The 25,612-nt window shown below is 45.0% G+C and overlaps 1 protein-coding gene across 5 annotated transcripts in view; it reads right to left on the bottom strand.

Annotated features, from left to right (window-relative positions):
• Positions 1-25,612, bottom strand: part of GALNT10 (polypeptide N-acetylgalactosaminyltransferase 10) — a 263,067-nt gene that overhangs the window by 28,695 nt on the left and 208,760 nt on the right. For 3 of the 5 annotated variants that reach the window (XM_037025112.2, XM_037025113.2, XM_017678701.3), the window contains 3 exons: positions 13,720-13,905; positions 9,784-9,967; positions 4,482-4,599 (listed from right to left, as the gene is read on the bottom strand). In XM_037025112.2, the coding sequence (XP_036881007.2) occupies positions 4,482-4,599; positions 9,784-9,967; positions 13,720-13,905 (488 nt within the window). Of the gene's footprint in view, positions 1-4,481; positions 4,600-9,783; positions 9,968-13,719; positions 13,906-21,816; positions 24,441-25,612 lie in introns of those variants that run through there. The other 2 variants (XM_073231198.1, XM_037025114.2) reach the window with 2 other exon arrangements.

Below are 25,612 nucleotides of genomic sequence, written 5' to 3'. Positions count from 1 at the left end.
TCACCCAAAGATGGTGATCTAAGTCTGGGAAGGGCAGGCGAAGGAGGTTTTATTAGATATGAACTGATGCCACTAATAGTTATTTAAAACACCTGTTATGGGCCAGACACTGGGATACAGAGATGGACAGACACACCCTCTGCCTCGCTGCCTCCTGGGAGCTCAGAGTCCAGTGCAGAAGACAGGCCAACTCCTGGGTCATGTGAACAGGAGGTATCTGGAGCCAAGCTGGGCACCCAGGGAGCTCAGTGAGGTTGTAAGGAGGCCATCTGTATGAGCTGAGCCAGGAAGGGTGAACGTGGGTTGGCTGGAGGGAGGAAAGGCTTTCAGGAAGAGTGAACAGCGCGTGCCTCCAAAGATGGCCTGGCATCTGAGCCTGGGGCTTGTGAGCAGTGCTGGATGGCCGGGTGAGGTGGACATCTGTGGTTTGCTCTGACCAACATCCACTCCCTTCTGGATACAGGGCTTGGACTTTCTGCTGGGGAACCAGTGCATCTCCACCTTCCTCTCGCCAGATGGGCACATGCCTGCCACTGACCACCCAGAATGCTTTTCACAGACAGGCAAGGGACCGCCAGGTCAGTGAAGCTCAACCTGGGGACCTCAACAGGAATGATGTGAAAGAAAAACTCTCCATTGTGCTGCTGGGCACTTCCACAGAGAGAAAGCCTGCCTGACAGGAAGCCAACCCAGAGAAAGCAGAGCGAAGGTACTGAGAGAGACAGAGGCTGGATGGGAGGGCTTAGTTCCTGGGTCCAGCCAGCCCTGAAGAGGCTGCCCTGGAGTTCCAGTTGTGCAGACCAATCAGTTCTGGTTTTTCAAGAGTCCGGACTAGTGCAGTGGGATAAGAGGCCAAGGGGGAGGGTGGAGATGAGCAGGGGCCAGCTCATGCAGGAAGGTGTGGGCCAGGCTGTGGAGTTAAGGATTTATCCAACCACTAGAGTTGGTAAGATTCTAATTGCCAAGCAGGACAGCTTTGATAATATAACTGCCTTCTGGAAACAAAAACTCTGCTGGTTAAGAGAGAAAGGGAGAGAAAGAGAGAAAAAAAGTACCAGTGACTCTTCCAGAAATTTTGGAGCCTTTAGAACATGTTTTCTGGGGTTTTCCCATCAGGATAGATGGTCCCAGCTGGACTCGAAGCTAAATTATTAATCCTTCAGTCCTGATGGCACATAGTACTGTATCTTTTTTTTTTTAATTTTTATTAAGGCATGTTTGATATACAATCTAATAAAGGTTTCACATGAAAAAACAATGTGGTTACTACATTTACCCATATTATCAAGTCCTCCCATACCCCAATGCAGTTACTGTCCATCAGTGCAGCAAGTTGCCAGAGATCCACTATGTGCCTTCTCTGTGCTACACTGTTCTCCCTGTGATCCCCCACACCATGTGCATAGTACTGTATCTTAATTTCTGAAAATACACTCACGTGCCTTTCAGACCAGTTTCTTTTCTCTGTCACCAAGAAGAAAAGGGATCTTAGGAGAGATTAATCAGAGGGAATTTAGCCTTTGTAAATGTGCTGCACTGGTTGAAGCAGAATACTAAGCATTTCAGGGAGGCATCCCCAGCAGGTGAGTGGGCTCTCCTGTCCCCTGAGCACCGCAGGCAGCCCTTCCTCGGGGATCTGGGTGGCAGTGCGCTGGCAGATGGGCTGTCCCAGGCTCTGGACACTTGTGCTCTCAAAGTCAGGAGAGAGAAAGTTGAGGGAGGAGAGCCTCCTTCCAGACCCGGGAGCCTCCTCATTATACCATCTCCTTTCCCCTTGAGTGCAAAAGACATAATTGGATCAAACGGTGACGGGAGCTAGCCTCCCTCCTCCTCCCAGATGAGAGACTTCCAATATGGCTTCATTACCAAGTCTTTTGTAAATAAACTGTGTAGAGAAAAATGCCATTTGTTCTGCTGTAATTGCCTGATGAGCATCATTAGATGGCTCTTTGGAACACACAGAATGAAATCATTGTGGATTCAGACATTTCTTTGTGCAAATCTTTCTCCATTTACTATTCTGCACAGAGGGAGTTTCTGAAGGGCAACTCCTTGACCAAGGAGGCTGGTGCTGGCCAGTGACACACCTGCTCTGAGCATTTAACCAACCAACATTTATTAAGTGCCTTCTCTGTGTCAGGCATGCCTTTGGGTAGTTGGGATACAGCAGTGAGTAAAGCACAAACATCTTTTTCCCACTGAAGTGTACATTCTGGTAAAAACTCAGGAACACAGGTGTGTCCATTTCTGGGAACAAAGTTTCTAGAAAACTCCATAAATCAAGTTTGTTTAACTGGTTGATCAGGGAACTGAGAAGTTAAAACTCTTCTGACACCTTCAGTGTGATTTCACTGTGGCCATAAGGATGTAACCTCCGGAAAGCTAGATTCAATGGGCTAGGGGTACTAAATCAATGACATATGTGCTGTCACTTACTAAACCTGCACCCACGGCAGACAGCATTAATCAATCACCACTCTTTCTTAAAGCTTAGATGCAGCCTGAGAATACATATCAACACAGAATGGGGGTAGCCCCTGCCCCATAGTAGATCAGAGTTAGCTGGCAGAGGAAACCTATTTGCTATTTCTGATGTAGACTGTTATTAGTTAACTTCACTGAGAGGCTGAAGAATATCTCTGTAAATTAATAACCCCCAAAGGAGGCAAAAACTAAGAATGGTGAGAAGTTGCAGCCAATTTCTCAGGCTAGTTTGCCTTTCAAGTGTTTTCCTTCCATGTCCTAAGGAGGCCTGTAAAACCTGCAGGTCACAGGCTTTGCAGTCAGGCAGACCTGTGTTCAGGTCCTTGTTCTGTTACTTCCAACTGTGTGGGGCCCTCCCTGTGAAATGGGGATAAAAATGATACCACCCTCCTAGGACTGTGATGAAAATTAACTAGTCCACCCATGTGCAGGGCTCGGCTCAGTGTCCTGCAGCTCTGACCAGGGCTGAGATAGGTGTCGTGCACCAGAGTGGATGTTTGCAGCCAGGATCACTCTGACTGGCTGGCACCTGTGCCATCATCACTGTTAAATATTTTGAGTATCACTTCTGGGCAGTAATATTAGTTTTATTAGGAAGCTGCTCCCTTTACAAGAGACAACTTCCAAACTCAAGGCCAAACAAACTGCTTTTCAAACCAAAATAATGTTTAAATAGAATTCTAGGTGGTTGTTTTCTTGCTGATTAAGAATTTACATCCCCCAGTTCTGAACTGCTCAACCAGTGGTCTACACAGTGAAAATAATCATGTTGATAATGAAAATAATCTTTAGGATCTTTATTAAGAATCTCCTAACAAGCATGTTCTCTGAGCAACCCTGTGAGGATTAAAATATTATTAAGCTCACTTTGTGGAAGCAGAAACTGAAGCCCAGTGAGGTGAGGATTCCTTGTCCAAGATCACACAGCTGGTACGAAGTGGCAGAGCTAGGATCTGATCCGAGCACAGAAGTGTCAATCACTGTGTGTGACAATGGTCCTTTGCGTAAAAAGTTGATGCCTGACTCAGGGTACATCAGGGCTGTGCATTCACAGGACTCATCCCAGTAACGGTGTTACTGGCCATCCCTCACAGGCCTTACCAGGTTCTGGGGGAGGCAGAAGCAGGCCCTGGCTGACCACAAGGGTACAGGACAAGCTAATCCTCCCTTTAGAGGGACCAAGCTTCTGTTCTTTACCTGAGAACAACATAGAAGCCCACAAATAAAGTGGAGGACGCAGCCTCAGAAGTTTGAGTGGTTAACTAGTAACCACCATCTCCTCTACCAGCATTGTCAGAAAGCTTCCACAGCACACGGTAGGGTCTCAGAGGCTGTGATAAATATTTATTTATGGCATCTTTAATAATTTCAACCAGTTATTAATGGCTGGTGTGTCCCAGGTTGTGTACTAAGTACTTTTAGGTATTATCTCATTTAATCTTCGCCATAGCTCTGTAAGGTAGGTAGTATTATCATTTTCTCATTTCAAATGAGGACAGAAAAGTTAATTTAACTTGCCTCAAGTCACATAGCAATTAACTGGTGGAGTTGGGATTTGAACTCAGGCTTTCTGGTTCTACAAATTGAGCTCTTAACCTCTGGTCTCTACGCCAAACTCCAGCACTAACAGACACAAAAGAGAGAGCTTGAGATGGGTGGCCAGGACCTACGGAGGCTGGCCGGGAAGCAGAAGGCCAGGGCCGCTCTCAGGCCGAGCGCTCCCTGAGGCCTGGGCCTCCTTGCTTTCTCCTCCCTGCCGCTCGCTTGCCGGACATCTCAATGGGAGACACACCACCCACGCTGAAAGCGAGACCTGTCTTATTCCAACACTGCCATCTTAAGGGAGGATGCAGGGCAAATGCGGGTCAGGGCTGCAGCTCAGGCTGGCCTTCAGCAGCTTGAGGAGATACCACCCATCCGCTGTACACACAGCAAGGAGTGGCCTTTCCAGAAAGGTGCCAAGGGGATTGTGCCAAGGCTTCCACAGAGCAGCTTACCTTGAACGAGATTTCATACTGCTCCCCTCCCCAGATCTCCAGGCCTGGGTCGTACCCCCCCAGCTCCCAGAACCACCTCCGATCCACGGCGAACAGTCCTCCAGCCATCACAGGAGACCTGTGGGGGCAGAAGAGCAGGGCATGAAGATGCGGGCGCCCCAGCTGCGTGCACCTGTGCACTCTGCTACTCCACTGCCCAGGTGGGGCCACTCTCTGCGAACACAGCCCAGGGTTTCAGCAAGGAATACAAGGCCCTTCCATGGGAGGGCCCCGGCTTTCTTCCTTCTTGCCTACAATATCCCTTCATAATTGCTATAAACTTAACCAAACGGATCCAGAGTTTTCCCTTAAATGGTTAACACCTAAGAATACTGGTGAAATGAAATCACAGTAGCATGGGCCTTGCAGCTCCGCTGTATATATACTTCTAGTCTTCCCACTAGTCAGATGGTCCAAAGCAGGTCTTTCAATCTCTGAGAGAGGTGAAAAAACATCGAGCGTGCTGGACACCCCCACCCTCCCTGACATATGAAGCGGTGTCTGAGGATGGAGCTTAGAAATCTGTTTTCAAACAGGCCCTTTGGTGATTCTTAGTTGGCCCAGCATGGACATTTGTTCTGCTGAGAGTTTATAGAAGAAGCCAGTGTCCGTTCTTTCAGTTAAACTGGGATAAGATGAACTCCACTCATTCATTGTCTCAATAGTTTATGCCTGGAGTGCCAGCTGAGAAGCGGACGCTGGAAGAATATGGAGGCAAATTAGAATCAGACTAGGACTTCGGGGGGAAGCCAGTGTGGTGGGGCAGCCTCCACAGGACAGAAGGATCCAGAAGACAGGTGGGGTGTAACAACAGCCTCTGGGAGGGGCAGCCTGGCAAGAGTCAAGGAAGGACGCTAGGGGGGTGGCATTCGAGATGGGTTTGGACCAGTGGGAACTGTGGGGCCGAGAGGCACCCAGGAGGAGAAGACAACAGGAGCAAGGGCGCAGAGGCAGTAAATGATGGGTGCCACGGGGACAGGGGCCGGCGCCACATCATGCCACATTCGAGGGGGACCCTGCGCCTGAGTCCCCTGCTGTGCCTCACGTGGGGTCGGCACCTCAGAAGTGCCATCAGTGTTTGCTGTGTGAAAATCTCTCAGAATGGCCTTGTCCTTGTCTGGCTCTACTGGAAAACTCCAAACTCTCAAACCAAAAAACATTCCAGCAGCAACCTCCATGCAGCTCCCTGGCCTTGGGAACTGCAGGCTCATGGGAAGTGGACTGATTAAGAAAAATCTTAGTTAGCCCACATGCCTCCCAAGCTTCCTGCAGCAGATGGGCCTTGATAGCACAGGAGGCTCCTTTTAAAAGGGGATCTGCTTGAATATTTACCAAGCATATTACTTGAATATGCCAGGTGATATTAAACTTACTCATTAATGAAATGACTACTCTTCATGTTGACCTCCTGAGGTAGGCCTGATTATTATCACCCCACCGACGCCTGCAGAAACTGGGGTGCAGAAGGGTAACTTGCTTGAGGTTTCAGAGCTACCAAGCAGGATGTGAATCTCTGATCTGTGCCACAGCCCACACCCATCAAGGCCAGAGTACACCACCCGCTGCCAGGAGGGAACAACTGATGCGGGAGGAGGGCCGGGTTTCAGAAATGGAGAAACCCCCACCCCAACTCCGGCTCTCCTCGCCCTATGGTGCAACCTCAGGCAAAGTGTTTCTACCCTCTTATCCTGTGCCTCCCAGTGCGGCAGCCGCTGGCCACACATGGGCACTAGCCACTTGATGTGTGGCTAGTCTGAATTGAGATGTGCTGGAAGTGAAAGATACACACTGGATTCCCCAGACTTCACATGAAGGAAAGAATAGAAAAGGTCTTATTAATAATTTCGAAGGGCTGGTCATGTGCTAAAATGAGAATATTTTGGATATACTGGGTTAAATAAAATATTACTACTAAAACGAATTTTACCTGCTTCTCTTTATCTTTTATGTGGCTACTAGGAAATTAAAAGTAGATATGTGGCTCACATTAGATTTCTACTGGACAGTGATGATTTAACCTCTTTGAACGGGTTTCCCAGTTTACACAACATTCAGCTATCCTTCCTAGCTCACATTGCTAGTACTGTATTTCTGAAAGTATCCAGTACTAAAAAAAAATAAGTTGTCATCAGTATCAACTTTCCTTCATCTACTGAAGGTGGTGGGGTTTGGGGCTTTCTGGTGGGAGCCATAAATACACTGGGAGGCCAGGTGGAGTGTGTCTGACCCGGTGCTTCTTGGGCAATCAGACCTGAGATGGCGCACACAAAAGGCAGCCTGGGAGGAAGCCGGTGGCCAGGGCCGCGGAGCTGCTGCGCAACAGGCAAGCTACTAGCCTGAAGGCATTCTGGAGCTCAAAGCTTTCCACCCACTGCAGTGCTCAGCTATAGCAACAATGCAGTCTAGTGGGTGCCACTCACTTTACTGACATTATCTCCAGCTCTCACAAAGCTCTATTACAAACCCCCTTTGCAGATGGAGAAATTTGAAATTCAGAAATGCTACATACTTGCTCAAGGGCATGCAGCTAGTAAGTGGGTGAGCTGTGCTTCTCACCGGGGTTGCCACTACAGCCTGTGTTCTTCAAACATCATTATAGCATGGGGTGCTCGTGGATTGCCCGTCTGCTGGCACCATGGAGAGGTGTGCAGGGAACAACCAGGATTTCTCTAGTGGCCTCTCCCCTGGGTTTTGTCCAAGTACAATAAAGAAGAGAGGCTTCTGGAAAGAATGAAAGGACACTAGGAATGGAGAGCCCCTCGGAAGTGCCTCAGGCCAGTGTCTCTCAATGCCGGCCACACACATCATTGAGAGCCTTTAAGAAACACTCACGCCCAGACCCCACCCCAGGTGCAGGTGTAGTCAGTCTTGGCGGTGGCCTGGGCATATTTTTTTTTTTTGGCAAACTCCCTAGGTGATGCTGATGCACAGAAAAGGTTCAGAGTCACTGCTTTAAGGTGGGGCCAACCCCTTCAATATCCAGATGAGGCGACCATGGCCATGGAGGAAACTGGGCCTGTGCTACTAACCAGCTGCTCATCCTGGAGGTACCCTTCCTCCTCCTGCAAGGAAGACAATGAACACCAAGACCCATCCTTATGTACCTTTCAAATCTAGGGCTTACTAGTTTATGGCACTGATTCAAACCATAAAGAGGGTCTGAAAATTCCATTTTCTGGGGTGGCCCATTCCGACTTTAGCCTCTGCTGCATGTCATCTTGGACAAGTCCTGGTTCTTCTCTGAACTGCAGTGTCTTCATGGGTCAAATGGGGAGAATCCTACCTATAGATGAGGGTGCTGTTGTGAGGCTGGTGCGCAGTCATGTCAGCTGAAATGCTTTGCTGGCCCAGGCCACATGTCAGTTACTCCCGTCATTAGTATCATTCTCCAAGAATTCAGGGCAACTGGGGATTGACTCTGAGGCATATGTGGCAGTGAGTGCATGACGTGGTTTTGGCCAAACCGTATGGAGGACCAGAAAGGGTTCCAATAGTAGTGTTTGACCATGTTTAGGATACAGGGGGGCAGGAGAAGAACTCCAGCATTTGGTCTGCTCAAGAAGCACAGAGGCCCCACACATGGCCTCCACTCTCGGCTCTGCTGCTCCATGGCCCCAGCCACCTTCCATTTCTGCAAACAAGCCCACCTCTTCATACCTCTGAGCCTTCTGTGGGGCCCACAGCATTAGGGGCTCCCCTCAGGAACATGGGGTGTGTACTGTGCCTGTGAAGATGGCTGAGCCACCAACAACCCCTTTCTTGGATGGGGAGGGTGAGATGCAGAGAAGCTGGGGTTCACTGGGGTTAAACTGTGGTTAGGCAGGTGTGGTGAACAGAATAGTCCCCCAAAGAAGCCAATGTCCTAATTCCTGAAACCTGTGAATGTTACCTTACACAACAAAGAGGCTTTGCAGATATGATTAAGTTAAGGATCTTGAGAGGGGGCGGTTGTCCTGGTGCGCCCAACATAATCACAAGGGCCCTTGCAAGTGAACGGAGGACACAGGAGGTCAGAGTTAGAGAAGGGGGTGTGACGGTGGAAGCAGGAGACAGGGACAGAGAGAGACGGGGAGAGGAGGAAGGGGGGAGGGCGAGGGAGGTTGAGACAGATGGGGTGGAGCAGAGAGGAAGAGGGAGAGACAGGCAGAGAGATGCGGGAGAGGGAAAGAGATTATGTTGAAAATGTTACGTTGCTGGCTTTGAAGATGGGAAGCTGCCAAAGAAGGTGGGTGGCCTCAGGAAGCTGGAAGAGGCAAAGAAATGGACTCTTCTCTATACCCTCCAGAGGGAACGGGGCCCTACGACCCCACGACTTCAGCCCAGTGAGGCTCCTTTCAGACCTCTGACCTTCAGAACTTAAGAGAATGCATTTGTGTTAATAAGCTGGTGAGTTTGTGGTGATTTACTGCCACAGCAATAATTAGGAAATAATACAACAGAGGCTGGACTTGGGTTTCAAACCCAAAGACCTGTCCACACCTCTGGCAGGAGAGCCAGGGTGGCTTGCTCAGAGGGCATCCGCAGGGATGGCAAGGCCTCTGTGAGGAGAGCCTTTCTCGAGGGGGAGCACCAGGAGGGTCCAGGCCCTGGGCCTCAGCCTCTGCCTCCCTGTGCTGGGCCACAGTCTCCTCAGCTGGGAACCCACTGCCTGAGGATCCCTCTCCTGTCACACTCTAGGGTGCTGTGGCTCCAGTCCATACCCGCGAACTACTTTCCTAGCACCTCAAGAGGGCACAAGTGAATGACGGGAGAACTGGCTGAGGCAGGTGACTTGCATGTGTACCTGGCCTTTTGTCGCTTCCTAGCTGTGTGACCTGGAAAACTGCTTAACCCCTTGGGGGCTTGGCATCCCCATGTGGTGATAATGTTTACCACCTATGGTTGTTGGGGACTAAATGGGATCATTGTGTAATGTGCTCAGCACTGTGCCTGGCCTTAGAAAGTGTTCAGTAAGTGGTGGTGATGACAGTGACGATGCTGATTACCACTGGGCGCAAGGCTTGAGGGAGAGAGTGTGAGCAACTCTACTCACCCCAGGCTGGCAATCTCAGCAAACTGTGCAGAGCTGGGCAAGGAAGAGGTGACCAGCTGGTGGTTGCTGAGTTGAGGCTCTGTGACAAGCTGCGAGGGCTGTGTTCTGGTTGGGGACGTCTACCCTGGTCCCTCTGTGCTGGACGTTTAGGGGAGGAGCCCTGAGTTATGTGTGTTGGAGAGCGGGTCACTGGGTCAGCCGCTGGGACCAGCCAGGGTCACTTGTACTTACTCAAATGGGTCGCTGGGGTCAGCTTTTTGTAGTTCTGGAGGGATTGGGATCCGCTTATAATACATCTCCCAGTCAAAGGCGCCCCGCATGGCGTCCCCCACCTGCGTCTCGTATCGGAAGTTGTCGTGGTCAATCACATCAATCATCGGGCACACAATGGTCTTGCGGTTCCGAGCGATGCGGTCTGAAGAAGCCAAGAGATGCCCATTAGGGAGGAAGGATGGGGGAGCAGCTAAGTGCTCTGCAGCTTAACTGAATTTTTAACATGTTCCCTGGTTGACTTCTCTGAGCACTGAGTTTGAGGAATTCTGAGAGGTAGGGAGAGCGCAGGCTTCAAGCAAGATGGCCCAAGGCTCTCTTCCTAGTCCTGCCACCCACGACAGGGCCTGGGCCAGCTACGTAGGTACCGTCTCTCCTCTGTGAAATGGGGAGAAGTGGCTCTGCATGTCAAGAGAACTGCATGCAACTCTATGTTGGAAGGTATTTAGCATAGGTGCCTATAATTATTGGGACTGTTATGGAGAGATTAATTTCCTTCTGGGAGGGCCCCTGTTCTGGCCCAGACTCATGGCCCAAGGCAGCCAGATACCCCTGCACTGCCCCTCACGGCCGACTGCCTGACAGCTCCCGTGGCCGCAGGCAGTGAACAAATGGCCCTCTTTGTGAGAGTTCAGCTCCTGTTTTCCGGTGGTCAGATCCCTCCAGAACTACTGAGCAGGGTATGGACTATCCAACGAGTTCCTCCTGACTGGAAGTGTGCAAGTAGGACCTGGGACCCTGCCCTCAGGAATGCTATAGGCTAGGTGACCCAAGATGGTAAATGGGGCTCTTAACCTAGATGACCTTACGGTCCTTTTCAAGCCAGGGAGAACCTGATTCTATAACATTCACTCTGGCCAACATACCAACCAGAATTTTAAGCTCTGGTTTGCTCTGCCCTTCAGTGTTCCCCCTCCTGCCAGGAAGTGCTGATTGCAGCCAGGGGGTGCCAGTGATTGGGGCAGATGCCCACCACGAGGTGCAAGTAGGCTGTGTTGGGGTGCTTGGCTGCTTGGGCCAAGAGTCAAGCTCAAGTCTTGGAATGGAGAGGCTGCTAGGGCCAGTGGACAGGCTGGCAGCTGCCTAGGGCCCCCGTTCCAACAAGACACAACACATTTTTCTTTCAGGAGAGAAAGCAGCATTTTTTTTTCTCATCTGCAAGATACAATCCATAGGTGGGTCAGGAAATTGAGTGTGTGAGTCAGTGCCAGTGTGTGTAATGAACCGAAAAGGAATAATGGATGCCAGGATACATTCTAGGTACTTTTTCAGGAAATGGTTTCAGTCATACTGCGAGTATGGGCATTTGTGTACTGGACTGAGATGTGCAATGTATTTCTAACTATGGCACATGGGCAAAAAGTTTGAGAAATGCTTTCAGCAGTGTCCCCAAGTGTGGACCTGGGGCCACCAGTACCAGATGCACCCAGGGTGAGTTTAAAACCCTCCAGGCTGCTCCCACCCCAAGCACACTAGATCAGAATCTCTGCAGGTGGAGCCTGGGGCTGCCTTGTGGACAGGCTCCCTAGGGATATGTCACGAAGCTGAAGAACCTCCTCCAGGGAGAGGTCTAGTGAAGGGCCTCCCTTCCTAATCATTCATGACTATGCAGGGGATTCCACTTGCAGGGAGGGTCTGGGCTGAGGCCACCATAATTGTTGGGTGCTGGCTGGCTGTGGGAGGGATGAGGTTAGGGTTGTATCAGAGAGGCAGTGTCCCACAGGGCTGTGCTGATTTGGGGACAAATAACCAGAGTCAAGCCCTAGTTCTGTTACCTTCTAGCAGTATAGCCTTGGAAAAGGTTATCTGATGCCTCTGAACCTCAGTTTCCTTGGCAACAAAATGGAGGAAGACAGCATCTATCTCCTGGGCTCTCTGAAGATCGAGTGGGACAGTGGGGCTGAGACACTTAGCCCAGACGCTGGCACGTGATCAGCACTCTGCCGACATGCTGTGGCCAGGGTTGTGGAAAGCAGCTCAGAAGCGGGAACTGGCAGGCTGAGTATCTCCCTTAAATTCTCTTTGCTTTCAGTTTTCTCATTTGCAGTATGTGGATAATAATGCCTGGCCTGTCTGCTTTACAGCGTGGCTGTCAAGTTCAAATGTAGCTGTGGCCTAAAAAGCAGAGGGACTAGTAGAGCTGTGATGCCAAGGAAGGAAATGATCAGCGGTGGCTTCTTTTGTTGGGGCTGAATCCTTCTCAGGCTCAGAAATGCCCACTCTGCAAAGAAGGCAGAGTGAGCTGCCAGGGAGGCGTCAGTAGTGTCAGAGACAAAAGCCACAAGTGCTCTGTCAGCTGCTCATATTAGCTGAAACTTTTAAACCTACACCACTGGTTCACATTTCTATTGGAAGAAGAAATAAAAAGAGGGAGAATGTTTCTTCCATGTATGTCTGAAGATTATGAAAATTACCCTCAGATATTTCCATAGAAACAAAGTTAAGGGCTATTTAGACTACAAGCTCAGCTTCGTGTCCCACCACTGCATTCTCTTTCTGAGTCACTGAATGACCCAACAAATGGGTTGTTCCTTCAGGACTACAAATTAGGCGATTTATGGTGAGGCTTTTTCTTTTTCTCTTTCAGTATTGAGAGGGAGATGAAGAAGATCTCTTGGCTTAATTAAATGAACAGTTAACCAGAAAATCTGGGTTATATCCTCTTTTTAACCCAGTGGGATCCTGGATCCTTACGTCAGAAGCACATAATCTAATATGAAAGCTCCATGCTAATCTGCGGCAGAAACACATTTTCTGGATTGTCCCATTTAATGCGTGGGTCTGCCTTCTGTCCTTACCTCTGAATGGTGGCCTAACCAGTGCTGGACCAGCAGCACTGGCGTCACCTGGCAATTGGTTAGCAATGCAGCTGCTCAGGTCCCGGCCCAGACTCCTGAGTCAGACCTCCGGGGTGAGGCCCAGTACTCTGTGTAACAAGTCTTCCAGCTGATTCTGACACTCCCTCAATTTTGCCCTCAACCTCGGTCCTCTTTGCTCACTAAGTCCGCTATGGAGAGCGGACCCACCCATTGTTGGAGTTCACTTTTCTCTCTGGATTGGTACAACTCTTCCCCAGTCTGCCTCCAGCCCTGTCCTTCACCTGGCTCCCAGTCTCAACGGGGCATTTCCTCTTCAATGTCCACCTGCTAGTACCAGCTCACTGCCTTCATCAAAGCTGAATTCCTCAGAATTTGGGCTTCTTCAACTACTATGAGACACCTCTTCCTCGTGTCTCTCCTCTGTTCACAAGGCTGTGGTGGAGACACCTGGTCACCATGCCCTCTGGCTACAGCCCTTCCCTGACCGCTGTCAGAAACTCTCTGAAGAGGAAATGAATTTAGGGAGGCAGGGTGGAATCATGAAAGAGAACAGACTTGGGAGCAGACAGATGGTGACTCTGACACTTACAGCCCAGGGGAACAAATAGTCACTCAGTTATCTCTGAAACTCAGTTTCTTCTACTATAAAAAGGGGATACTTTTGACCTGGGGTGGTTTTGTGAGGATTACAGATAATGCTTACAACCTTCTGGCTTACAGTAGCGGTACAGTGAATGGTAACTATTCTAAGTTGATTTAACAATGTCCCTACACAATTTGGCTCTTAAAAGCTTGAAGTAATCTGGGAGAAGCAATCACATCACTAGACACTAGTGTGCTGTCTGACTTTGGGCAAGTCACTTTCCCTCTCTGAGTCTCAGCTTCCTTCTCTGTAAAATGAAGGGGAAGGACTGAATGGATCTGAGTACTCCTGAACTTCTGAATTCCTCATGGCACCGTGCTGCATGCATCTCAAGCAGTCGAGGGAACCCTTGTGAATGACTCCCTGCAGAAGGCTGGGGCCGGTGGCAGCTGGCTCACTCCAGGCTGCCTACCTTGCCTTGAGAGGGTCCCTTACCAAGCAAGGGGGGGAGCCAGTTCACATTGGCTTCACAGTGTGAGTCCAAGAAGGTGATGACATCCCCAGTTGCTGCTGAGGCGCCCAGCATCCGGGTCCTTATCAGCCCTTCCCGCTTCTTGGTTCGGAGAATCCTCACGCTGGGGAAAAGGGCCATGTAGTCTTCAAGTGGCTTCTTGAGGTGCTCTGTGTGTGAGACAGAAGAGTACAAATGGGTAAGAACAGCTGTTAGTAATCATTCTCATGGCCTTTTCCCTCTCATGTGCACTGCACTTAATAGTTCAGACACAGCTTTCCGGTACTCTGCCTCATTGGACCTTCCAGATAGGGCTGGATCACCCCGAGTGCTGCGAATGGGGAAGTGAAGCTCAGAGAGGTCCATGATAGTGCCAGACCAGGAACACACGGAGCCTGTCTGTTTGAGGTCATGGGCAGCTGGGGTCTATGCCTGGCTGGGACCCATTCCCTCATTTTCTGGCAACAATTCTGATTTTTCTTTGAGAGAGGCCCCTCCTATCCTCAGTCCATCAGACTTGGGTAGGGCTGACCTCACCCCTGGTCCCACAGGGGAGCAGTGTATGACTTAGGCATTCCATGTCCTTGGCCACAGTGATTGGCTCAGGATGGCCATGTGACCTGAGTCATCCACATAATGAACCCTGAGAATTTTTTTTCAGAACTACTAAACACAAGCTCTTTCATTTTGCTAGAGTTGGTAAGTTTGTTGGATTGGGCAAAAGTCTGGAGCTGCTGGTGACATCTTTGCTAAAATGAGGTGATGAGAAGTGGTGAAGTATCTGCTGAGACAGAGTCAACATGCAAAAACAGACTCAAAAGATGTCTGACTGATAAAAGACATTAGACTGATGACATTTTGATTCTCCAGATCCCTTATACCTGAAGCAGATAGACTCTTATATGTTATTATACTTGACAATAAATTCCTCTTTTTGCTTATTCCAATGTGAGTTTTATTCCATGCCTAGAAAAGCTGTTGTTCTGAATTATTCTCAAAGACAGTCTCTTTCTACTAAAAGTTCTGGCCTTAACGTCAGTGTCTCTTGGTTTTAATCAAGGTTAGGGCCCTTTATGAAAACGCTAGTCTGGACATAACCACCCCCCCACCCCTCACTGTCTATATCATACTTAACGATGAAATAGTGAATGCTTTTCTGCTATGATCAGGAGGAAGGTTATATGCTCTCCCATCACTGTTATTCAGTATTGTACTAGAACATCTAGCCAGTGCAACTAGTAAGAAAAAGAAATAAAAGGCATAAAGATTGGGAAGAAAAAGGTAACTTTTTCACTGTAGATGACATGATTACTTACATAAAAGATCCTAAGAAATCTACAAAGAAACTGGAACTAATAGGTAAACTTAGCAAGATTTCAGGGTACAGGTCAACATTTAAAAATCAATGGTATTTCTTTGTACCAGCAAATGAAAAAGCAATTGGAAAATGTAATTAAAATGGTAAAAATACCATTTACAATTGAACAAAGGAAGTGTAAAATGCATTCTTTGAAAACTACAAAAATTGTTTAAAGAAATTAAAGACCAAAATAAATGGAAAGATAGTCCATGTTCATGGATTGGATAACTTATTATTGTTAAGACAGCAATATTATATTGATCTACAGATTCAACATGATCAAAATCATAGCTGACTTCCTTACAGAAATTTACATAAGACAAATTGATCCTAAAAGTTACAGAAATGTGAGGGATCAAGGGATCCAGGATAAAAAGAAAAGCAATCTTTTGGTTACTTATACATGAATGTTCATAGCAACACTATTCATAATAGCCAAATGGTGTAAATAACTCAAATTTTCATCACTTCATGAATGGATAAACAACTATGAAATATATCTGCATGCTGGAATATTACTTAACCATAAAAAAGGAATGAAGTTTTGATACAAGCTACAATGGATGAACTTCAAAGATATTATACTAAGTAAAAAAGTCAGACACAAAATACAATTCTATTTGTAGAATAGGTATATCCATAGAGACAGAAAGCAGATTAGGGATTACAAGGCACTGGGGTGATGGGGAATGGGGAGTGATTACTTAGTGAGCATGGGATTTCCTTACGGGATGATAAAAATATTCTGAAACTAGACAGATGTGATGGTTGCACAACACTGTGACTGTACCAAATGCCAATGAATTGTTTTTTTTAAATTGATATATCATTGATAACAATCTTATACTGGTTCCAAATGTACAACACAGTGGTTCAATAATTACCAAAATTATTAAATCCTTACCTCCTCTAGTGTGGTTACTATCTATCAATGTAGAAAGATGTTACAGAATCACTGACTATATCCTCCATGCTCTACTACCATCCCCATGACCAACTTATATTGTGATTGCTAATTATTGTGCACCTTTATCCCCCTTCTCTCTCCTCCCTGACCTGTCTCATTTCCTCCCCCTTGATAACCACTAGTCACTTCTCAGTGTCTATGAGCCTACTGCTGTTTTGCTTTGTTTTATATTCCACAAATAAGTGAAACCATATGATACTTGTCTTCCTCCACCTGGCTTATTTCACTGAGCATAATACCCTGTAGATTCATCCATGCTGTTGCAAAAGGCAGGATTTCTTTTCTTTTTATGGCTGAATAATATTCGATTGTGTATTGTAACCACATCTTCTTTATCCACATCTATTGATGGACACTTAAGTTGCTTCCATATCTTGGCTACTGCAAATAGTGTGGCAATAAACAGGGGTGCATATATCTTTTCAAATCAGGAATTTTGTTTTCTTTGGGGAAATTCCTAGATGTGGAAGTATTGGGTTGAATATTGTTTCTTTTTTAGTTCTTGAGGCACCTCTATACTACTTTCCACAGTGGTTGCACCAATTTACATTCTCACCAAAAGACAAGTTGATCCTAAAAGTTATGGAAATGTGAGGAATCAAGGGATCCCATGTGTAGGAGAATTCCCATTTCTTTGCATCCTCACCAACATATGTTGTTTCCTATCTTTTGGATAGAGGCCATTGTAAGTGGTGTGACATGATATCTCATTGTGGTCTTAATTTGCATTTCCCTGATAACTAGCGATGTGGAGTACTTCTGTTAGCCATTTGTATTTCTCCTTTGGAGAAATGTCTGTTCAGATACTCCACCCATTTTTTAATCAGTTTATTTGTTTTTTGGGTGTTGAGGAAAATGAGTTCTTTATATATTTTGGATGTTAGCCCCTTATCAGATGAGTCATTTATAAATATATTCTCCCACACTGTAGGGTGCCTTTTTTTCCTGCTTACAGTGTCCTTTGCTGTACAGAAGCTTTTTTAGTTTGATGTAATCCTACTTGTTCATTTTTAATTTTGTTTCCCTTGAATGAGGAGATATGTCCAAGAAAAAAAAACTGCTCATACTTATGTTCAAGAGATTTTGCCTATGTTTTCTTCTAAGAGTTTTATGGTTTTATGATTTACATTCAGGTCTTTGATCCATTTTGAGTTTATTTCTGTGTATGGAGTTAGACAATAATCCAGTTTCATTCTCTTACATGTAGCTGTCCAGTTTTGCCAACACCAGTTGTTGAAGAGGCTGTCTTTTCCCTATTGTATATTCATTTAGTGTAAATTAATTGACCATATATGTGTGGGTTTATTATCTGGGCTCTCTATCCTGTTCTTGTGCCAGTATCTATCGGTCTGTTCTTGTGCCAGTATCAAACTGTTTTGATTACTGTAGGTTTGTAGTACAGCCTGAAGTCAGGGAGCATAATAACCCCAGCTTTGTTCTTTCTTAGGATTGCTTTGGCTATTTGGTGTATTTTGTAGTTCCATATGAATTTATAACTATTTGTTATGGTTCACTGAAAAATGCTGTTGTTATTTTTATAGGGATTGCATTGAATCTGTAAATTGCTTTGGGCAGGATAGCCATTTTGACAATATTAATTCTTCCTATCCATGAGCATGGGATGTATTTCCATTTACTGGTGTCTTCTTTAATTTCTCTAATGAATGTCCCATAGTTTTCAGAGTATAGGTCTTTCACCTATAGATTAGGTTTATACCTAGGTTATTTTATTTATTTTTTGATGCAATCATAAATAATGCAATTAATATGTATTAATTTTGTGTCCTACAACTTTGCTAAATTTAGTTATTAGTCTAATAGTTTTTTGGTGGGGTCTTTAGGGTTTTCTATGTATAATATCATGTCATTCTTCAAACAGTGACAGTTTAACTTCTTCCTTACCAATTTGGATGTCTTTTATTTCTTTGTTTTGTCTGATTGCCATGGCTAGGAGCTCCAGTACTATGTTGAATAAAAGTGGTCAGAGTGACCATCCTTGTCTTGTTTCTGATCTTAGAGGAAAAGCTTTCAGCTTTTTGCTATTAAGTAAAATGTCGGCTGTGGGTTGGTCATGTATGGCCTTTATTATGTTGAGGTACTTATCCTCTGTACACTTCTGTTGAGAGTTTTTATCATGAATGGATGTTGAATTCTGTCAAATGCTTTTTCAGCATCTATTGAGATGATCACAATGTTTTTATCCTTTTTATTAATGTGGTGTACAATATTGATTGACTTACAAATATTGTACCATCCTTGCATCCCTGCAGTAAATTCCACGTGGTCATGATGGGTGATATTTTCAAATTCAGTTTTCTAATATTTTGTTGAGGATTTTTGCATCTATGTTCATCAGGGATACTGGTCTGTTATTTGTTTTTGTCTGTGATGTCTTCGCCTGGTTGTGGTATTAGAGTGATGCTGGCCTCATAGAATGAGTTTGGAAGTATTCCCTCCTCTTCTACTTTTTGGAATACTTTACAAAGGATGGGTATTAGCTCTTCTTTAAATGTTTGGTATAATTTGGCTGTGAAGCCGTCTGGACCTGGATCTTTGTTTTGGGGAGTTTTTTAAAATTACAAATTCAATTCCATTGATGGCAAATGATCTATTCAGATTTTCTGTTTCCCCCTGTGTCAATCTTGGAAGGTTGTACTTTTTTGGGAAGTTGACTATTTCTTCTATGTTGTCCAATTTGTTGGCTTATAATTTTTCATAGTATTCTCTAATAATTCTTTGAATTTCTATGGTATCTGTTCTGTTTATTCTGTCTTCATTTCAGTTCTGTTTATGTGTATACTCTCTCTTGTTTTCTTGATAAGTCTGCCTAGGGGGTTTATTTTATTTTCTCAAAGAACCAGCTCTTGGTTTCATTGATTTTTTTTCTATTGTTTTATTCTTCTCTATTTTATTTATTTCTGCTCTAACCTTTATTATGTCCCTCCTTCTACTAACTTTGACTTCATTTGTTCTTCTTTTTCTAGTTTCTTTAAATGTGAGTTTAGACTGTTTATTTGGGATTGTTCTTGTTTCTTGAGGTAGGCCTATATTTCTATGTACTTAACTCTTAGAACTGGCTTTGCAACATCCCATAGATTTTGGGCTGTTGAGTTTTTGCTTTCATTTGTTTCCATGTATTGCTTGATTTCTGTTTTATTTTGTTCATTGATCCTTTATTATTTAGAAGAATGTTGTTTAGCCTCCATGTGTTTGTAGGCTTTTTTTGTTATCATTGTGTGATTTATTTCTAGTTTCATACCATGCGGTCTGAGAAGCAGCTTGATACAATTTCAATTTTTTTGAATTTACTGAGGCTCTTTATGTGGCCTAGTATATGGTCTATTCTGGATAATGTTCCATGTCCACTTGAGAAGAATGTGTATCCTGCTGCTTTTGAGTGGAGTGTTCTGTAGATGTCTGCTAGGTCCATCTGTTCTAATGTATTGTTCAGTGCCTCTGTGTTCTTACTTATTTTCTGTCTGGTGGAACTGTCCTTTGTAGTGAGTGGTGTGTTGAAGTCTCCTAAAATGAATGCATTGCATTCTATTTCCCCCTTCAATTCTGTTAGTATTTGTTTCACATATGTAGGTGTTCCTATGTTGGGTGCATTGATATTCATAATGGTTATATCCTCTTGTTGGACTGACTCCTTTATCATTATGTAATGTCCTTCTTTATCTCTTGTTACTGTCTTTGTTTTGAAATATATTTTGTCTGATATAAGTACTGCTACTCTTGTTTTTTTCTACCTGTTATTTGCATGAAACACCTTTTTCCATCCCTTCACTTTTAACAAACTGTATTTTTAACTATATATTTTAACAGGGTTAATTTCATGATACGTGAATTTTACCTTTAAAAAAATGTGTAAAGGACATGACTACGCACTTCCCCAAAGAAGATATACAAATGGCCAATAGACATATGAAAAGATGCTCAATCTCATTAGTCATCAGGGAAATGCAATCAAAACCTCAATGAGATAGTAGTACACACTAGCTGGTTATGAGAAAGTCAGATAATAACAAATGTTGACAAGGATGTGGGGAAATAAGAATCCTCAATCATATTGTTGGTTGGAATGTAAAATGGTGCAGCCACTTTGGAAACAGTCTGGCAGTTTCTCAAATGGTTAAACATGGTTACCATACAATCCAGCAATTCCACTCCTAGGTGTATACCCAAGAGAAAGGGAAACATATGTCCACACAAAAACTTGTACACTAATGTTTGTAGCAGCAATATTCATAATAGCCCTAAGCTGAAAAACATTCACATTCCATCAATTGATGAGAGGATTAGCAAAATGCAGTTTATCCATAAAACAGAATACTATTCAGCAATGAAAAAGGACTGAAGTACTGAAAAAATATGGATGAGCCCTAAAAATAGCATGCTTGATTAAAGTCAGAAACATCAGACTAAATATTATATGATTCTATTTATATGAAATTTCTTGAAAAGCAAAACTAGAGACAGAAGAGAAATCTGGGTTACTTGAAGATGGGTTGGGAGTGGCAACTGATTTCAAATGGCACAAAGGGAGTTTTTGGAGTGACAGAAACATTCTAAAACTAGATTGTGGTGATAGTTTCACAGCTGTACAAATTCACTTAAAAACACATTAAACTGCAGACTTAAAATGGGCAATTTTACAGTATGTATATCATACCTCAGTAAGACTGAGAAATTCTAAAAAAAAAATAATTGGATTTCTACATATCAGCAATGAATAATTGGAAAGTACATTAAAAATAGCATTTAGAATAGCCTCATATAGAAAAAGCCCCAAATAAGTGGAGAGATAAATCATACATATAGATTGGAAGACTGACTCGATATTGTTAATGAGTCAATTCTCCTCAAGGTGATCTATAGACTCAATGCAATCCTAATAAAATCACAGCAGATTTTCTTAAAGTTGACAACTTAAAAAGGACCTAGAATAGTCAAAACAGTCTTGAAAAGGAAGAACAAAGTTGGAAGACTAACACTCATTTCAAAACTTATTATAAAGCTAAAATAATCAAAACAGTGTGATACTGGCAAAGAATAAACAAAAGGGTCAATAGGACAGATCGAGGGGCCAGAAACAGACTCACATATATACTGTTCACTGATTTTTTGATAAAGGCCCCAAGGCAATTGAATAAGGACAGAAAAGAATTTTCAAAGACGTGTACTAGCACAACTCAATAAACATATAAAAAAGATAAACCTCAACCCCTACCTCATACCATACACGAAAGATAATTCTGGGTGAATCACAGACTTAAAGGAGAATATCCCTGTGAACATGGGGTAGGAAAAGATTTCTTAGGACATAAAAAAAACAACCCATAAAAGAAAAAATCAATAAATTGAACTTGACTAAAATTAAGAACTTGCTCTTCAAAAACTTGTTATCAGAAGACTGGTAAGAAAATGACAAGGCGGGCAACAGTCTGCGAGAAAATTTTACAACACATGGATCTGATAAAGGACCTGTGTCCAGGATATGTAAAGAATGGTGACAAAGTCAATAACAGAAAGATAACCAATTTAAAAACTGGGCAAAAAACTTGATAATACATTTCACAAAAGAATTGATATACAAATGGCCAAAAAGCATATGTAAAGGTATGATACAAATTAAAAGCATAAGATACCATTCACTACACATTCCTATGACCAGCAGTTCCACCCTGAGGTATTTCCCCAAGAGAAATAAAAGCACACACCCAAAAAAGAATGAGAATGTTTCACAGTAGTTTTATTCATAACAGCCCCAAACTGAAACAACCTAAATGTTATCAACAGGTGAATGGATAAACAAATAGTGATGGTCACACAACAGATTCCTGCTTTGCAGTAAAAGGAACACATTTTGATAAATCCAACCACATGGATGAATTTCAAAATTATTGTTGAAGGAATAAGTCAAGACACAAAAAAGATCTTAGTGTATGATTCCTCTGAAGTTCATCAACAGCCAGAATCATCTACAATGACAGAATTAAGAACAGTGTTTGCCCTTGGGGAGTGGGACTTGTTGAGGAAACTTTCTGGGGTGGGGCAGTTCTGCATCTTGTTGGGATGTTGGCTTTCCAGGTGTGCACATTTGTTAAACCTCATGAAACTGTTTGCTTCAGATATTTGTGCATTTTTTAACTGTTTAACTTCTGCCTCAATTAAAAAACAAATACTGGTCAAAACACACATTCACTCTCAGCTGAGCAAGCTGGAGTATGGTGGAAGTTTCAGTGACTGGGAGTCAGGAGACTGGGCCCATCACTGATTTGCTCTGGGCCTTGGTGCTTTCTCTAAATCAGGGTTTGGCCCAGAAGGTCTTTAAGGGCCCCGGGTCCAGGCCTCACATGATGGGGAGCTCCTGGGCTCTTTGCCCTTCCCATTCCCTCGAGCGATCACCTTCCCTGACTGAAGCCCCAAATTCTTGTCTGAATCTCTTCCTTATAGCTGCAAGGTCCCTCCTAAATCAGGGGTGCGTCTCAATCACCTGGTGAGCTGGCTGTAAATACAGCTGGCTGGGCATTATTCCAGCGACTGTGATTTCATGGCCTAAGGCAGCATCCAGCAGCTACAGTTTTCCTTGGCCCACAAGTGATTACAGGAATAGTTCAGTCTCCTCATCTTATAGATAAAAACCTGAGGGCCAGAGGAGGCAAGGGCTATCTCTGGCACAGAGTTAATAACAGAGTTGTGTTTTAAGCCAGAATTCCCTAGCTGCTTGATCCAGAACCCACGGAATCTTTAATTGTTCTAACCCTGTATGGAAACAGATCACTTTCACTGGTATGACAGACTATGATTTGCAAAGGACCTTCAGTGCATATTTTATCCCCCTTGGTTCATAAAATCATACTCTGTATTATGGCTCTTCCCTTTTGACAGATGAGAAAACTGATGTGCAGAGAAGCTAAGAAACTTGCTCATGGCTGTAGAGCCAGTAAATTGCTGGGCTTTCTGCAGAAACCTGATGCTTTCCCCCTTCTTGTTGTGTTGCCCCCTCTCACAGTCGTACACCACTGGCACAATTCTTGCCACTTCCACCTACCCTACTGCAATGTACTTAGGGTTATTTTTCTTTTCAATCAACTTACATTTTTGAATTAAATTTTATTTAATTGAATGCATTTTAAAAGGAAACATTAAACACCATATATGGAAAATCAGTACTGTTTGTGATAAAGAGCTAATGAATAAAAAAATCCAAACAAATAGAAATAAAACAATAAAATAAAGATTTTAGCCAGATCCTCCTGCCTCCCCACAACTAAAAGCTGAAGGTCTGCTGTCAAGGAAGGGAGATATGGGCAATCAACCTTGACACCTGCTAAGGTAATCAAAAGAAACCAGAGAGCTGAAGAGAAAACCTTCTCCCCAAGATTCAATGTTACTTAATGCAAAGTATTGAGCCCCCTGAGGGGTTCATCTTAGGCAGCCCGTAAAAGCATTTCATACTGGCAAGCTCAGGGAAACACTCCTCAGGGAAATGAGCTCAGGGAAGTCTCCAGAACCTTCCAAGAGATGAAGTGTGTTTTGTGTTGTGTTGCCTGGCACTTTGTAGGTTGGAGCAATTAAAAGATATACAGAGAAAAGATTATCTACACATATACAACCCAAGGCTGGAAGGCTGACAAATACCCCAAGCCGCCTTCTTGCTTGCTGGTAAAGATTAATACGGCCTCTCCTGCCCTTTCCCACTTCTCTTTGGAACAGTGACTCTGTAGAAAGCAGAAATCAATTTGCCCTAATTGAGGGACTAAATCTTTCCAAAAGAAACTTTCTTGGCCAGCGAAACAAGATAACAAGAAGCATGATCACGTTCCAGATATGCTGTTGTTCAGTCAGGAACACTCTTAAAAAAAGGAAAAAATCCATAGTCATTGTCTGTGACCAGCACTTCTTGGCTGGGTTCAATCAGTAGGTCATTAAAACGAGGATGAGATAATCTCCTTTACCACACACCACTATTCCCATCAGAGGGTGAAGTATCACCCTGTCCGGCTGTAATCATTGAGGGCCCTTGTTGGGGCAGGGCCTTGTCGCTAAATCACCCCGAATGCAGATGGCGGCAGTCATTACAGATCGGCCAATTAAGGCCTTTTGACAGCTTGTGGTGAAGTCAGAGCCATAATTTAAGGGCAATTATGTGCCTCCTGTCCTTATTAAAAAGTGCATTTACACAAAATCAGGACTGTTGCCTTATTTTACTATGCTTTTTGGATGAGGAGATTCCAAGAAGTCATAGAATCTTAGAGCTGTGAGGGACTTCAGGGGAAGACAATGATGGTCATGGTGATGACGATCACAGGGAGCAATCACGGAGCCCCCACTTGCGTACGGAGCTCCCTGCTTCACACAATCACCTCGGACACCTACAACAACACAAATCAGTCAGTTATGGCCCCTTTTTGTATAAGAAGATGCCATGAGGCTCAGAGCAGGTGACGTGACCTGCCCAGGGAGCACGATTCATAAATGATGAAGCCAAGGTCTAAAACCCAGTCCTGCCTAACCCTAAAAGAGCAGGCTCTTCTATGGCCCCAAGCCCCAGCTCCCTCACCTCAGTGAGCACCCCTGTTCTACCGGGGGTGGGTGGTGGGTGGGTGGGACAGGGAGGGCCAGAGCAGTTACATGCCTTGCCCAGAATCTTACAGTGAATCTGTGACAGTGTTTTCCACCCTGGGACTTCCCTGGCTTCCTAAGCGCTAGGGCAGAAATAGCAAACAGGTTTCACTGGAATGCCTACGCAGATGGGTTTGTAAAGGATACCTAAGGCGGTGTTAAGAAAGACTCTGAGGCTCTGTCCTGGCTCAGCAGAGAATTGCCCGGACTGAGGAGAGATGTCTGCCCTGAAGTGGCCCACTAGCACATGCTCATCATTCCTAATCCAGAGGCTGCTCTGATTGTAAAGCAATACAGAGCTGCTTTTGTCCTGATTTCCCCTACACTTCATTATGAGTGCGAGCCACCAACGAGGGGTGAGGTTGATACTGGAGGACAGCCCACTGGCGGGCTTTAAGTGGTGTCGGAAGGGCCCTTATCAGAGAGCTGGCAGGTGCGTTCTCATGCCCGTCCACATCCCCCAGCACGGTCAGCCTGCCCGCCCTCCAGCTGGCATGCCTGCCTCTGCCTGGGGCTGTCTGTCCACAGGGTGGGGCCCTAGCCAGGGACCGCTGAGCGGGTGATGCCCCAACTCCCTTGCCCCTCAGGCGAGATGAGCCAGAGTGCGCTGTGCTCCTCCCCAGACCCTTGGATCTCACCTCACTGCCCGCCGTGGGGCCTGTCACAGGCCCCTGCGCTAGCTACCTGCCCTTCCCAGTCCCCCTTCCCTGCTCTCCTGCTGCTGTTTCCCCGGATCTCCTCCCCGATAACCTACATGCACTCAAATCCTGTTTCAGGATCTGCTTCAGGAAACCCAAATGGAGGCAATTCCAAGCAGCTGGTACAACTTAGAGGCTCTGCATGGCTGACTGTGAGCCTACGAAGCTGAAGGGGATGATGCCCGCTCAGCAACAAGTCGGTGCTTGAAGCCTGGTTTCTATAA

Source organism: Manis javanica, chromosome 1 (assembly GCF_040802235.1).
Source record: "Manis javanica isolate MJ-LG chromosome 1, MJ_LKY, whole genome shotgun sequence".
Classification (NCBI taxonomy): Eukaryota; Metazoa; Chordata; class Mammalia; order Pholidota; family Manidae; genus Manis; species Manis javanica.
Note: the sequence above shows the minus strand (reverse complement) of the source record. Positions and strands in the feature narration are given on the sequence as shown.